General features: G+C 35.4%; 1 protein-coding gene across 1 annotated transcript; it reads left to right on the top strand.

The window, feature by feature from the left end:
- Window positions 1-1,989: 1,989 nt before the first annotated feature.
- On the top strand, window positions 1,990-4,964 carry LOC133201453 (kyphoscoliosis peptidase-like). The gene is made up of 4 exons (XM_061337256.1): window positions 1,990-2,196; window positions 2,804-2,919; window positions 3,269-3,385; window positions 3,500-4,964. Exons 1-4 carry the CDS (start codon window positions 2,011-2,013, stop codon window positions 4,962-4,964), a joined length of 1,884 nt encoding a protein of 627 aa, XP_061193240.1. The 5' UTR covers window positions 1,990-2,010.
- The last annotated feature ends 10,483 nt before the right edge of the window (window positions 4,965-15,447 follow it).

The following is a 15,447-nucleotide window of genomic DNA, read 5'->3' as shown; positions in this document are numbered from 1 at the left end:
ATATACAAAGAAAATAAATGCCAAAGATATACCGATCCAGTATATCCATTTTTTAAAATAAAAAATTGGTAGCGTGTATCTTTAAAACAAGGATTGGAAAAATTACAATGTATGAACAAAACTCCGAAAGCAACAAATATTGTATATTTTTGATATTCAGAAATCTATTCGTAAAATTGCGTTGAAATCGACAGACACATTAAAAGGAAGACCAGTTTTTAAGCTAGTTTCATTCGAAAAGACGTGATTTTATTTTATTTATTTTTTCCCAAAAGGATAATGAAGACGAAATGATTACATTACTGATACATGTAAAATATAATGCAGATTAGAAAATATAATTAGGAAAAAAAATGTGTCGATCTCAGATTTAAAAAAGAAAACTTTTTTTTTTTTTTTGGGGGGGGGGGGGGAGTTCCATTCCCTGAGTGCCTTTGCTTGTTATTGATGTTCTTTACAATAAAATATCCCATATTACCATAATTCATAGAAATTATAGCTAATTCATCTGTTTAAAATATTGCAGAAATGAATAATGGAATTTCAAGGCAAAAATATTAAGATAAAATAAAAATATCAAAATATCCCAAGACAATGTTTTCTATATACTGCAGTGGTTGAAAATTTGTTTTAAAAAAATTCATTCCTAAACAAGAAACCTATTTAGTCATAGGCTTCATATATATGAAAAAAAATACTTGTCAAGTATCAAATATCAATTATGTTTAAAAAAAAATACAATACCCATCGAAACCTTAACAAGAATTACTTTAATTTCCTTAGAACTATACTGATACAAACGTACTTTCCCTTCGACATTATATAGGCTAAAGAGAGAGAGAGAGAGAGAGAGAGAGAGAGAGATTATTAAAGATACAAGTTTACGCGTTATTTAAAGACACACAAGCTTTAATTTTAGATAAGAGAACATGCAGTGACGTCTTTTAAATAACATTCATTTAAAACACTTCTTTGTTTTAAGTGCGTGACAATTCATCCGTACTGTGAATTTAAATAAGGGAAATGTGTTTTATTCAATATCTACTGAGAAAGCGAGAGTAAAGATTGATTTTTTGAAATATTTTTTCTCTCTCAACGTTCTCGAACTTCGGAATTGTGTATCCAAAAAACTGCCTGTATCTTTCTTTACGATATTTGTGCTTTTATTATTTTTCACCCGTATTTTCACTGGATTATCAAAATTGTGTGTCCGATGTTATCGATGTTTTGTTTACCTTGGGGATAAACAAGTGGAATGTTTGCGTGATTGTGTTTACCATACCAAGGGATACGTAGAAAACAGGGGAAAAAGACAAATAGAAGATTTAGCTTTAATGGACCATATGAAACAGTATATCTATTTCTTAACGAAAATCATGTATAAATCCTGCAGAGAATTAACCTGCATGAAAAGGAACGGGATACCAAGAATCGAACTGTTTTACATATGACAGGTGAAAATGCATATAATTTCTTTGTAACATTCATCTATTCATTTGTTCAAAGATTAATTGAATATCTTAAAAGTTTATAATTTTATTCATTTTCTTCCTTCACATTGTAGGAGTTGTCTAGTTACTTCGGTATAGCTCCCACATCTATATCTATAACTGTATCATCCTCATCATTTGAATATTTTTTGCCCCCCCCCTTTTCCTCCGTGTCTCTGGAAACAAGAAAATTCGTAAAAAATTAAAACAAGTGACTGTGCGTGGTAAAATTAGGAAGGGGGCATTGACTCATTCCCTCATCGTTTTGCCAAATATTTTACTCTACAATAATATTAATCGAAAGTTTTATGAAGCAATAAGTAAGTTATTTTGTACTAGCTTTAAATTTGATAAAGAATCGAACCCCCTCCTCCCTCAAAAAGATTTTTCCCAATACAATTTCTCCCGTTAATCTTCCATGTTAAGTTCTTTCTTTTTGCCTGCTAGCATGGCCATCTTAATGCTTCTATTTCAATCACAGATATCCGTCACAAATGTGATTCAGACGATGGGATGAAATATGGGTAGATGTTCCTCCAAACCCTGTTGTGAGATCACTGACGTCACAACTCTCCCCGAGACCCGCTTAATCAGCGTCCAACCAATCGTTGACGAGGATTTGGCACCAATCCCGCCCAGTCTCAGAAGAGATGATGTCATTTCCGATCTATCGATGTTCAAAAAAGTCGACAGTTACGCAGCAAAAGTTAGTGTATAACAAGTAATCAAGAGAATCTTGCGTAAGAATAGACAAATATTATACACGATTATATATAAAGTTTGAAAATATATGATACCGTACATATATACCCATTAAAGTTTACTCAAATACAAAAAAAAATGTTATAATTATAAACAGAATCAGCACACTTAAATTTCAAACAAAAATAAAGGAAAGACTTTAAAAATTAATTGAATGATTATTCCCTGGTCATTATGATGTTGCAGACAATATATATATTGAACTGTTTCATGAAGTTTTAAGTTATTGAATATATGGTTAGAACTTGCCTCCTCCATGACATTCAAAATTGTTCAACTTTTAATGATGAAATATGAGTTTTACGAAAGTCATGTTTAAATTTTGCACCTACCCCCACCTAATAAATTCAAAATTTACAACATGATAGAAGTCATCAACAAGGAAAATAAGTCTTTTGTCTTTTTTTCAAATTTTAAAAATAATATATACCCGAAGAGAAGGGAAAAAAAAAAGAATTTCATGATCAGTATACAATAAACCTCATAAAATAAACAACAAAATACAGAAAGCGGTCACAACTTAGAGAACGAATAATTTTTTGATGTTACAGGCTCCCAAGTCCACTGATCTTTCCGTCCATAACCTCGCTAAGTATTTGTCCAAGGCGTCTAAGACCAACCTGGGACGAGTTCGGGCCTTCTACCACTGGATATGTAACCATGTGGAGTAAGTCATCTATAAAGTATAGCAAAACTCTGTGTTTATCTGTTAAAAACTTAAAAGTGCTATGACTTATCATCTTAAAAATTCCCATCAAAAACCAAATTTTCGTGTTCAAAGAGAGATAACTTCTTACAACTACTTTGTATGAAAATTTAGAGTTACCTCTCTTTTTTCCACATTGATTGCAGGATGTTCGAAGAGAGGCTTTATATCTCCATGGTTACATCATCAACCTATGTCATTTATGCAAATGCGTACTAGAAGTTCATGCAGTTACTGATAATTTTCATTTTAGCTGCTTTCATTATCAAGGAATTTGTTGACTTATGTAACATCCATATGTATTTTACAGACTAGATCTTCGGTCCTTTCTCAATAACTATAAGAAGCCTGTAGCAGCTGAATTTACAATGCACACAAAAGTGGCCCTTTGCTATGGATACGCTGAACTGTTTGCGGAACTATGCAGGTATTCCTTTGTTTATACTAACATTAATTTTTAAATATACTACTGTATCGAATCTTATGAACATACCTCTATATTATGTATTTTGTTGGAAACATGTATATTTTCTGTTTATAGATTATCAAACATTCCCGTAAAAACTCTTTACGGATTTGTAAAAGGTTATGGATATAACGCAACTAAACCTTTTAAGTACACACAGCCAACCAATCACGCTTGGAATGCTGTTCACGTGATCGGGCAGTGGTGTTTGATTGACTGTACCTTGGGCGCAGGCCACGTGAATGATGACGGTCATTATACCAGGGAATTTGAAAACTATTACTTCCTTACCGATCCCGACCAGCTAATTTCTACCCATTTTCCATACATGGACAACAACAAGAAAGAAAGCAAAGCTTGGCAACTTCTTCAGAAACCTTTGACATTGCAAACATTTAATAAAAATGTAAAAAGGACGATCAAATCCTTCCAATGGGGCGTGGAACTAGTGTCTCATAGACAGGCTGTGATTCAGGTGACGTTGTCTGCCACCGTGTTTATAAAAGGGACGACGAGAATGTTAAACAATGTTGCAGCGCGTTTAACGGACACAGATGGCAATGTTCATAAACAGTATACGTTAGTGCAAAATCCAGACCAGAACTTATTTTCCATTCGAATACGCCCCCCAACTGTGGGAAAGTTCCGGTTGACGATTCTCGGAAGTGTTGACAAGAACGACACAACACTTTATGCGCTTGTGTCATACATATTGCGTTGTAGGCAAACAGAGCCAAAGGTGTTTTTATACCCAAAACATTCCGGAGTCTGGAGGTCACGAACTGATTACAGAGATTTCGGATTTCAAACTGGTGTGGAATCACCTCTTATTATAACCCCAAAAGATGGCATTTTAGAGTTGACTTTACCTATAGAAAGAAATTTCCCTGTTTCATTTAGAGTGAGTTACTCTGAATGCACACTAAAAAACATAGAACGTTACGTGTTGGTAGAAAACATTGGAAGTGCAATATCCATACGCGGTCACTTTCCAGAGAAAGGGTTCTATAAATTGCAAATCTTTTGTAAAGCCAAATCTGGGAACTATGAGCCAGTTCTTTTGTATCTAATAGATTGTACTAAAGACGCCATGAAACACACCTTACCATTTCCAGTTATGTATTCCTCCGCCTCAGAATATCACTGCCAGTTACTAGAACCTCTGACACGCGAGCTTCCGGAAGAAACGTGGATAAAAATAAGGTTTCGGTCAAGTGATATCATTAAAGCAGTTGTAAATGGACGAAAAATTGAAAAAGGAAATGGTGATGTTTGGCGAGCGGCTGTCCGAACTTCAACTGCCGGCGGAAGTGTTCGAGTTGCCGGAACAAACGATCCAAAGGGCCGCTACTGGGTGCTGTACGAATTTATTATAGTCAAGGGAGTTAATTCTCTGGAGCTTGAAGATGTTTTGACTGCTCGGTCAGTCACGTCACAACCTACCACGACACAACGATCAGAGAACCAATCACTGGCACCAAAACAAAAGGGCATTCTAAAGAGACAAATTAAAGAGAAAACTGTAATTATTTCAAAATGAATGAATTATTCTTTTAAACAAAAGACCTCAAATGCATGCATTAATATATCAGAGTCTGTAAGCTCGCCTGAATTTCTGCCTCGTTGACGAAATACTGTTCAGTCTACAGGCGTTGAAATTTATGTATAAGTACTAGTATGCTTTTAATATCCACAGTATTTAGGTATTTTTTTTTCATTTCATGCGCTACTTAGTTACATTTTCTTCGTTCGCTGATATAACTGCCGACTCGAGGTTTGATAAACAACAAAATCAATCAACGTTTAATTCTTCGTTATATTTTCAAAAGTTTGGTTTAAACACTGTAAAAAGAATCTTCTATGTTTCCTGCTCGAGAGAACGAGTGATTTCAATGTTTGGAGTACCACATTTAATAGTGTGAATTAGTGTGTTTTGAAATTCTTTCCAAAGCATGCAATCTTCAAAATACATGATTGTACATAAATATTTCTAAAACAGTGAAAATTGGTACAAGATGCAACTATCAACGAAAAAAAAAACTGAACATAGAAATTATTGTTGATGAAATGTTACGTTCTATGTAATTTAAAAACAAACACTTGATCATGAATTGTTATACATCCGGTTGTAATAAAGATTATACATGACTTCATAGAATGTTTCAGTTAATGTGTCTTAAATAATGGTTTGAAACTGGATTGCATTTTACTATAATTACGAAATATCTAATGAATAGGTAAAATAATGTAATATGCTTGTTAATCAAATTGACAAGTGAAATCAAATACAGTGTACACTTGTTTTTCTTTTCGTTTTTAAATATTTACAACTGTCTATACATTTGGTACTGGTATGCTTTAATTAAATAAAACTTTCTCTTATTCAAAGCTGCTTAAGATATTCTGTGACAGAGAAAAGTGAAAGGTTTAAGGGAAATTAAAAGCATCCGTGACAAAAAAAGTGTCTGGAAATCTATGACTAATAATTAGGAAAGCTTTATCTACCAAAATAGACTATTCCATTAATACAACGACTCTAAAAGATGACGTTAAATCTGCAACAAAATTCAAGCATCCTGTCCATATTTGACTTGAATTCGCCACACCCTCCGCCTGGGTCCCACGTCATCCTTTACCGGATGTTTTTCCCCAGACCATGCATGACATCCTCAAGTTGGTAAATCGGTGAATGCCAAACATATTCTCTTGGTTCCAGTCATCCAGTTCGGCTCCTCTGGTCTGTGCAACACTCAGCTAATCGACGACATATAAGCTGCCTCTATCATGTTTTCGCAGTAATGACACCGGTACCACTCCTCAACTTCCACACTGACTGAGCTGGGGAGCTTCTGCATCCAGCCTCAACAGGAAATATCAGGGAAATAGCTGGAAATACAAGCTTCCTAATCAGATCCACTCTACGTTCCCAGTCTCTGCCTATGTCGAGTATCCTTTATTGTTCTAAAGTCTTGTGCACCCTTCCTAACGAAATCATCTGACTTCTTACAGCTCTTCTATTTCTTGTCGTCGCCCGCGTGGCGCAGTGGATAGAGCGTCTGCTATAGAGTCACGGAGTAAGGAGTTGATCCTTACGTCGCGGGTTCGAATCCCACTGTGGGACGTGGAGACTGGTCCCTCGGATGACACCGTATAAACCGAGGTCCCGTGTCGCAGTAGATGGTGGCACGAAAAAGATCCCTCACTGCTCAATGGCCGTAAGTGCCGAGTATAGGTCAAAATTTGTATCCCTCCACCGGCAAGTGGTGGCGTCTCCATATGCGTGAAAAATTCTCGAGAGGGACGTTAAACAACACACAATCAATCAATCTATCTATTTCTTGTCCTTTTTCACCACGTCAACAAGTTCCCTTAAAACTTTTTCATGTTTCCATCGATCTGTACCGGCCTTGCTTCAGTGCAACTGATGAATACTCAGATAAGATTTGCGCCATAGTGCCCCTTTTCCCACACAACATGCATACAGGATCTTCTGTGAATCCCACTGTTGTAGATTTGCAGATGAAGGTAGTATATCGTACACCGATCGCAGTAAAAACACAATTCTTAATTGATCCATCCTCCATAAGCCTGATAATGTGATGTGCGTTTTGGCAGATCATATCTCATCCATTAGTCCCCTGCTTAATTACTGAGTTCTGCTGATCTTGAACTTCTTCCCTCTTTTTCCTCTCTTCTCACCTCTCCACGGAGCATGCTCATCCTCTTGGTCTTGTCAGCCTTGTCCCATTGTTGAAAATGTGACACACCAAATCCTTCTCTGCCTTAATTCGCATGTATTGCCGGTTATCTCTCGTAGTTCCAGTATGCTATTTACTGGTCTACTGCTGTATTTGCCGACCAAGTGCGTCTTGACCTTGTCTGAACAACAGCATCACGGAGCCTTTGATCTAATGAGATTCGTAAAGCCATCACAATAGTGCATTTAGCCACCTTGAACTCTTCAATCATTGATCCGACATCACGGACCTTTTGATCTATTGAGTCTCGTAAAGTCATCACTATTATGCATTTGGCAAACTTGAACTCTTCAGTTACCAATGAAGAGGTAACTGGAGCGGAGATGTCTTGCTATAGAGTCCCATCGAGGCAAAGCTTGGTGGAACTCCTAACCATTTTCGTACGTAGCCATTAACTGTCTTATACAAGCTCTTTACCACTGTCGTTGGCACCTCATCAATCAGCACCATCTACATCAGTCTCGGAAAGATCCCAGCCATGATGTTGCAAAATGCTTTAGTTCCCTTTACTGGTTTCTGTCTGTCAGTGATGAGTCGATCCACTTACCAAGGCATTTTATGGGATTGCCATCTATTGTTGGAATTTATTCACCCTGGACCTTCATTTGGAATATTGACTGATTCGTTCCTTCTTCAGAACCAAAAACCAAGATTTTATTTTTGGTTTAAACTTCATGCTTTCCCAAGTTATAGTATCCATCAGTGAAACTTGAACCTAGCTGGCTAGTATTGTGTGGATATAGTCACTGTAATTTTATCCATGAAGCCTCGTTTAAAATGTGGTATGTTCCTGAATTCATCTTTGGTCTTTTTGTTTCTCTTTCTGCAGCAGTCCTCATCAAGATCATCCCCATAACAAACAGTATTGGTGAGATCGTTCAATTCCCTCTCCCAATTGTTGCTTCTCTATTGTAAACCCTTTAGTAATCGTTGACAATGTTCTTCACATGCTGTGATAGATGAAAAGTGTATCGCTACCTCTTTAAACTTATGCAGCATCAAGGAAAACGCATTAGCAAGACAAGCCAAACCACTGTTAGATCCTTCTTACCTATTTTTGCCTCTTTGATAAGTTGGAACTTAATGGTGATGTGCTTCACATATCCAGAGATACCTTGGGCTCCCTTCTAGATAGAAGTGCTGATGTATTTGCTTCTCAACATGCAATCTGACAGCCTCTTTGCTAAAACTGATGGGAAGATTTTTCCCTCAGTGTTGAGAAGAAATTTTTGTCCTGAGTTGACCATCTTAGAGTTCTCCTTTGGAACGAAGGATCTCTCGACCTGTTTCAATATCTCCGACACTGTCCCTTTTTTCAGATGACTTTGTACAATCCCAATAGTTTCTGTAGTATGTTGGAAGCCTTGTAAAAATTGTGTTTTACCCTGATGGTTCCTGGGCTGGTCCAGATAGAACCTTCTTTATAATGGATGTTATCCTAATCCATTTTGTTTCCTTGCTATCTATAGTTAGTTCTCTTATCGGTGGTACTACTTCCACATTGCTTGATAAAGTTCAGATCGACGCCTCATTTGTGGTCTGAGTGGCTTTCCCTCAGATGCTGCTTTTTTCCCCTCCTCTGAGCATTGCAATGTGCTAAATCATTCTATGCAAAGCAACTCTTTTGTGAACCTGAACAGAACTTTCAGAAACCATGCCTTGTCTCATGTTCTTCGCTTCGACATCCTTTTTGTTCTTTCTACTCGTCTCAGTCTGGCAAGATTCAAATCTGATTTATTAGCATCTGTCAGTACAGTTATTCCAACTGTGTCTACTTCTGGAGCCCTTTTAAATTGCTTGTTGAGTTGTCTCAGTTCTCCAGCACACTTTCTGATTCTCAACACTCCCCTATTGTTGTTTTTTAAGTGCCCCTTGATGTTATTGCTTCCTCAATGCAAAATCTTTCTTTCCCGATGTTGTAAATTAGGTTGGGAAGTGTGTCAAGTTTCCCCTCTGCATTAATTGTCTTGCAATTTTGTTTCCAAAATTGCAATGACGTATCTGTCAAAGCTATTTCATAATGTGGCATTCTCTATCTTAGGCCACACACCCTCTTTCTTGCGGCATGTGACCTGCCTGCGGTTAATTGACCTCCACTAGATCTGCGGCTCTGTTGAGTGCTGACTCAGAATCTCAGAGATTCCAAACACTTTGGTGTGTCCTGGTGCTTGGATTTCCTGCAATTCATAGGCGGTAAAATCATGCGCTGCGTTTGTACCACCACTGCATCCACCACAACACTGCATCCAAACCTAGATTTGTGTATCCTTAGATCTCCCGCCTTCTTTCAGAGTTTGCCACGCTTAACATTTTGCTTCTGCAACTCCTCCATCCATGGTTTCTGTACTGTGATTCTCATAATTGATTCGGCCGATTTGTTTCCATCTGATCATCCGTTTTGAGTGTTGAACCTCTCATTCCCCCTCTCGGAGACTCTGGAGGTGTTGTTCTAATAGGCGTTCCTCGTTGTCCCCTCACAATATGTTACAAACACTACTGGACTTAAAATTCCCTGATATTCTGAAAAATCTCTGATAAACTCTGATATCCACTGTTTAAGTACTGCTTTTCTCTGTATAAACACTGTACAGTCACTGTACAAAATCCCTGTGCCTACTGTAATCCCCAGTAAATCACAGTACAAACCCACTGTTATTTTCTATACATCCCTGTACTTTACTGTACGTCCCCTCTGTACGGCCCAGTACACCACTGTCTGTCCTTGTACGCCTGCACAGTACAGTACTGTACATCACAGACGTGTACAGTACTCAACTTCTGTACAGCACAGTACACTACTGTTGCTCACTGTACGCGTCCCAGACTGGCACTGTACATCACTGAAATTCAATGTACGCATCCCAGTTTGGCACTGTACATCACTGAACCATACTGCGAATATTTTAGACTTATTAAATGAATGAAATTTAACTTTTGAATTTCCTAAATTTTATTCTTCTCTTATTACTTCTCTAATTGTTAAGAAGCCTTTGGTATTTTAGATTTAAGCGAATAAAATATTTATTTCAAGAGTGATAAATTTGTGCTGTTAGTACACTTAACACACACAAGCAACATACATAAAAAGTAAAAAATAAATCCTATAAATTATATTTAAGATCATTTAATTGATAATTATGATTCCTCTAGTCTTAAAGTTTTGAATTTACTGAGCAATTAAATTATACATAATAATTATCATTCATAGTATTGAACAATTTTAACGTCACATTGTCATTTTCCATAGTTCGATAATGCGGTTAACAACCTGATTTGGTAGGCAAAGTTACATGTTAAGAAAAATTTTGAAACATTAGACTAAGTATATTTTATATTTTTAAAATATTTTTTATGAAAAAATCAAGTCTCTCTTTCTCTCACTCATACATTTACCCTGTCAATTTAATTATTTTTCACCACGGCTTGTGATAAAAAAAAAAAACCTAATTATTGTTTGAACTGACTTTGTCAATACAAATAAAATATCAAAAAATGAAAAGAATGATTCAGTGGGTAGGGTGGCTTATCATGGTTGTGGGTTAACGTGTACACCCAACAGAAAATGTATACCAAACAGGAAAACGGTGGATTAAACAGCGGACAGTAGCCATAGATTTAAACAATAGGTTTCAAGACTGAGTGTCCTGATATATCAACAAGGGGTGGTTACACAACGACAGGAAGCAATATATTTATAATTTCTTGAGAGCTTCAAACTTAAGATATTTTTGAATTAATAGAAACGCAAATTCAAACACAGATTTAGATTATACGTATTGAGACGTTTATTTTGATATCCATAATCAAATAATTAGATATCAAAAAAACTTCAGAATACTTTCATTATTTGAATTATTTATGAAAAATTATATTTTTATTTATTTATTCATTTATTTATTTATTTTTATTTATCATTTGGATTGTAATTTTTTTCTCTTTCTCTAAGTCTTCAAATATAATAGCAAACAAACAACAAACTTAAGGGAGTTATTTGAAATTTTAATATTAATAATAATAATTATAATATTAAATTAGGACGAAAAAAGTAACATGCAGCTGATGTGTTATTTGCTGTGTAAATAGTAGACTAAGTGCACTTCAGATAAAAGTATACAGAACCTCTCTGTAAAAGAGAGAGAGAGAGAGAGAGAGAGAGAGAGAGAGAGAGAGAGAGAGAGGATAAGCCAATTTAATTGCAAGAGTAATCAATCAGTGTTAAATAAGTTTGTGTTTAAAAACTTTAAGATGTGTTTCATATACAATATACACCTTGCATACCCTTAGAGTATTACATTGGAAGGCCTAGTTTCACTAACAATGTTATTATACTTATACGGAAAGTAGAATTGTACATGTAGCTCCGTGGGGCAGAGAAATCAGATAGGCAGCCCAGGATCTGCCGGGGGCAAACAGATAATTTTTTTCAGTTTGAGGGACACCGTACTGTTCGAATTCCTTAGTGAGCCAAAAAAAGGAAGGACCCCCCCGCCACCCACCCCCCCAACTGGTTCCATTAAGCTTGATATTTATAATTAAATTTTAAAAGAAAGATTGATTAATAAAAAATTCAATGAATTGATTTATGATTTGCTGCAAATGCCGTGAAATGTGAATTCAAATTTATTCAGGATATTTTGCTGTATTTGTATTTATTCCATTTTTTAAAGGTTGAATTCGCATATTTTTTTTGAAATATATTCTTTAATTAGTTATTTTTTAGTTGCTTCAAACACATTTTTAGCACTTTGAGTCTGTAAATATACATTTAAGGCCATTGCTATTAGTTGATCATTGTCTATTTCATGACCATATGGAGAGGAAAAATATATCCAAGATAAATTTGAAAAGCTGACATACTATATTTAGTATAATATTTCTTGGGTTATTGTAAGTCGAAAAATGCGAACCACAGATCAAGTGTTGGATGAATTTTTGTTTGTTTCTTTTCCCATAATTTGAGTTGAGAATAACAAAATAAAATTAATTTTTGAAATCTTATAATTACTACATTTAGTGAATTTTTGAAAGTAAAATGTCCCCATCGGCACCCCAGTTCAACGGTGAAAAAAGGGGGGTCTGACATCAATCTGGTGCACATATTATGACATATACCTTAAAATCGAACAATATGCGTGAAAATTCGGTTCATTTATTCATGATCAGCTGTACAAACCAAATGTATCAATATCAATAATATGACCCTAAGCTAATATAATTTACGATTTATGTACATATTCATAAGAAAATGCATTCACAATTAAAGAAATGCTTCATTCGTCAAACAGATGAGAATAATATATCTATGTGCAGATCCGTATACAGCATACGATAGCACTTGGCATTCAATATATGAAATTAAAATCGAGATCGTGTTCCGCACTTAACAATCTTCAACTAGAGGAGGAGAGAAATGTGACTAAAAAACGTGAAGATTCAAGGACATCTTCCAGACAACTCGAACAAGCCATCAATGATTTCGGAATTAAAAATAACATTTTGATCATTGAGGATTCCACGTATGATGTAAAAGTTATAATGGAAGTTCAGAGACCTGGCTATCTTAGAAAAACCATGTAAGTTATTTATTTGTTTAAAAAAAATAGCCAGCAATTACCGGGAAGTGTGAAAAAAGAAAAAAAAATTAGTCGTCCATTTTCATTCGTACGTAAAGCCCAGCGAGATTAAGAAGATAACAAATAATAATAATAATAAAAATACATAACGTTAAGTGCATGTGCCATTTTGTTATTGATTTAATTGAAAATAAAATTGTGGACGGGGAAGTATAATGAACAAGTGTCTAATTACTAACTAAGGCGAAAACTTTTCAGATCTCTCAAAACTTTGACACACGGACAATCATGTATTTTTTTTTTTTTACTGTGTGTGTGAGCGACTGACCTTTCAGTAGATACGGTATCATTATTTTTAATTTATAATTTCTCGCCTGATTTAACAGCAAAATATTGTAGTCGTATTAATGTGCCCACATTTTGTACGCTAATCTAAATATGGTCAATTAAATAGTGTATACTATATTTTATACTAAAATGTAGAGAAGAATTCATTTTATTTTATGGCATGATTTGTAACATTTGTATATTTTCTTTTTATAACATGATAAAACGTTCCTATTTATTTCAATGATTAGGGTTAATAATAGTTTTAATTTCATAAAGGTTTACACCAAAACTTTTATAAAAAATTTAATTGATGTTTCAAAGTCCAGTCGGAATCTTTTTTTTATGTATATAAACAAGTTTCATTTTCAGTAATACTAATTACGAAATGTTTCGAGTCTGTTGAATACCGGAATTATCAAACAAACAATCGGAAAGTCTGTGATGTTACTCTATGTGTAGATAGAATCGACTGAGGTGATCCGAGTGTGCACGGTAGCGAGACACTAAGACAATAGGTGTCACTGCATTATACAGAAAGGCACTCGCCGGAGTTCACAGGAAGTTAGTTACGCAATATTACGGCCACAGCGAGGTTAAGGACACAAGTTTGAGCCATTGAACACCTTATCAATTGAAATATTTATAATCTATCACTTTCCTTCACAATAGATAAATATATAAAAAGAAAGGATTTCTGATAATGTGAAACTCATTTAAGGGAAAAAAGAAAATTATTTTAGTATCACCGTGTTTTGGGGACTGTAGTGATAACTAAGATTTCTAAACCTGAAAAACAGGACAGGAGACAGTCTTAAAATTAAAGCTGTTTATTCGTGAATGTCCGTCGCAAAAGTGATCGGACAAAAACCCGATCGCGTCCCCTGTCCAGGTGTTGAGTTATTCTTGCCACTAATTGTTACAAAAGGGCGTTAATCTAAAAGGACTCATACTCGACATCAAACGGAAGATTAACAATAGGGCTTTACGGCAAAATAGATTTTAAGTAATTAAGAAAACAAAGTTCCATTTGCGGAAAACTAAGAAAAGCACAGATTTTACACGAAAGGATGACACTAATTGATTTCACAACTTTTCTCAAGAAAACTGACAAAGGGCCTCAAGTTATTATTTCTTCTAAATCCAAAGCCATGAATTTTATTGCAGTAAATAAAAATACCAACTGGTAAATAAAAATTAATGAAATAAAAATAATTTGAAATTGATAATAAATTTATACTAAATTTATATTAAAAATAGAAAATATATCAGAGGGTCAATTTTACACTATGATAATTCCCTCTTGGTCAGAAAAATCTTTGTCCTCAAAGATAAAAATGAAAAATATCCTACAGAAGTGGCAAGCTCGTAGATAATGAAAGTAATGTATCAAAAAAAAATTTAAAAGACTTGTATATATACACTAAACAAAAGTTTGCAATCTATGAGACACAAAAAAAAATAATTCACACCAATGTATGGTGACTCAATGTCTGAACAAACACTTAAAAAAAATAGTTATGTACAAAGCATGTGGTAGATATACCAACTGAACAAACTCAAAACATAATGTATCTCACTCACACACTTAAGGTAAGTCATGCCCAAAAGGAAAAAAAAAATCTTACAGTATTTGAAAATAGTTGTGATGTGACAAAAGAAAATAAGCTGTGTAGGGATGCTTAAGAATGTTACGAATTTTCCAAGCTGTAAAAGGTGATATTAAAATGGTTGTTGGTACGTCCATTGAGCGGTTAGTATGTTTGTTAGTGACCGAGAAGTTAGTGCACTGAATGTGTAGGTAATGGAGGACAAAATACGAGGTGGTAATATTCACTGAAGAAATGTCCTCAGGGGTCTGTATTGTCCAATTATGTGGACACAGCGGTAGTGTCACCAGCGTAAAGAGCTCACATGTTGGTCCAGTAGTGAGTTCCAAATGTAAGGCTGTTCTGTGCGATCGTTGGAATTTTCGAAAGAGGTTAGCGATGCATGCCAATACGAAGAATGTTGTCAATACTGATATGGAAACATATGGCCGGGGAGTGGTGAACGAGGCATAAATGTGCTCATTTATGCTGGGCGGTGGTGTGTTCTCTTGTGCCTCATGGTAGATGAACGATAAGGTTGGTTTAAGTGTAGAAGCCGTTGTTGAGTGGGCCTGATGTAGCAGTAACAATGGAAGCAGGACAGTTCGAATTTTGTAACATGACCAGATGCTGAATATGAAGCCAAAGAATGCAACGGATGTTGCAATGATGGCTAAAATACCACTTGTGTCTGGCCATTTGTCGACCGCAAATTCCACCTGGCCTGCGATCATAGATTCCGCAAGGTTATTAAACACTTTACCATCACGTCGAAC

This window comes from Saccostrea echinata, unplaced genomic scaffold, assembly GCF_033153115.1.
Source record: "Saccostrea echinata isolate AGI-Se365-2 ecotype Australia unplaced genomic scaffold, CSIRO_AGI_Sech_v1 ptg000044l, whole genome shotgun sequence".
Lineage (NCBI taxonomy): Eukaryota > Metazoa > Mollusca > Bivalvia > Ostreida > Ostreidae > Saccostrea > Saccostrea echinata.
This window is presented reverse-complemented; position numbering and strand designations above follow the sequence as displayed.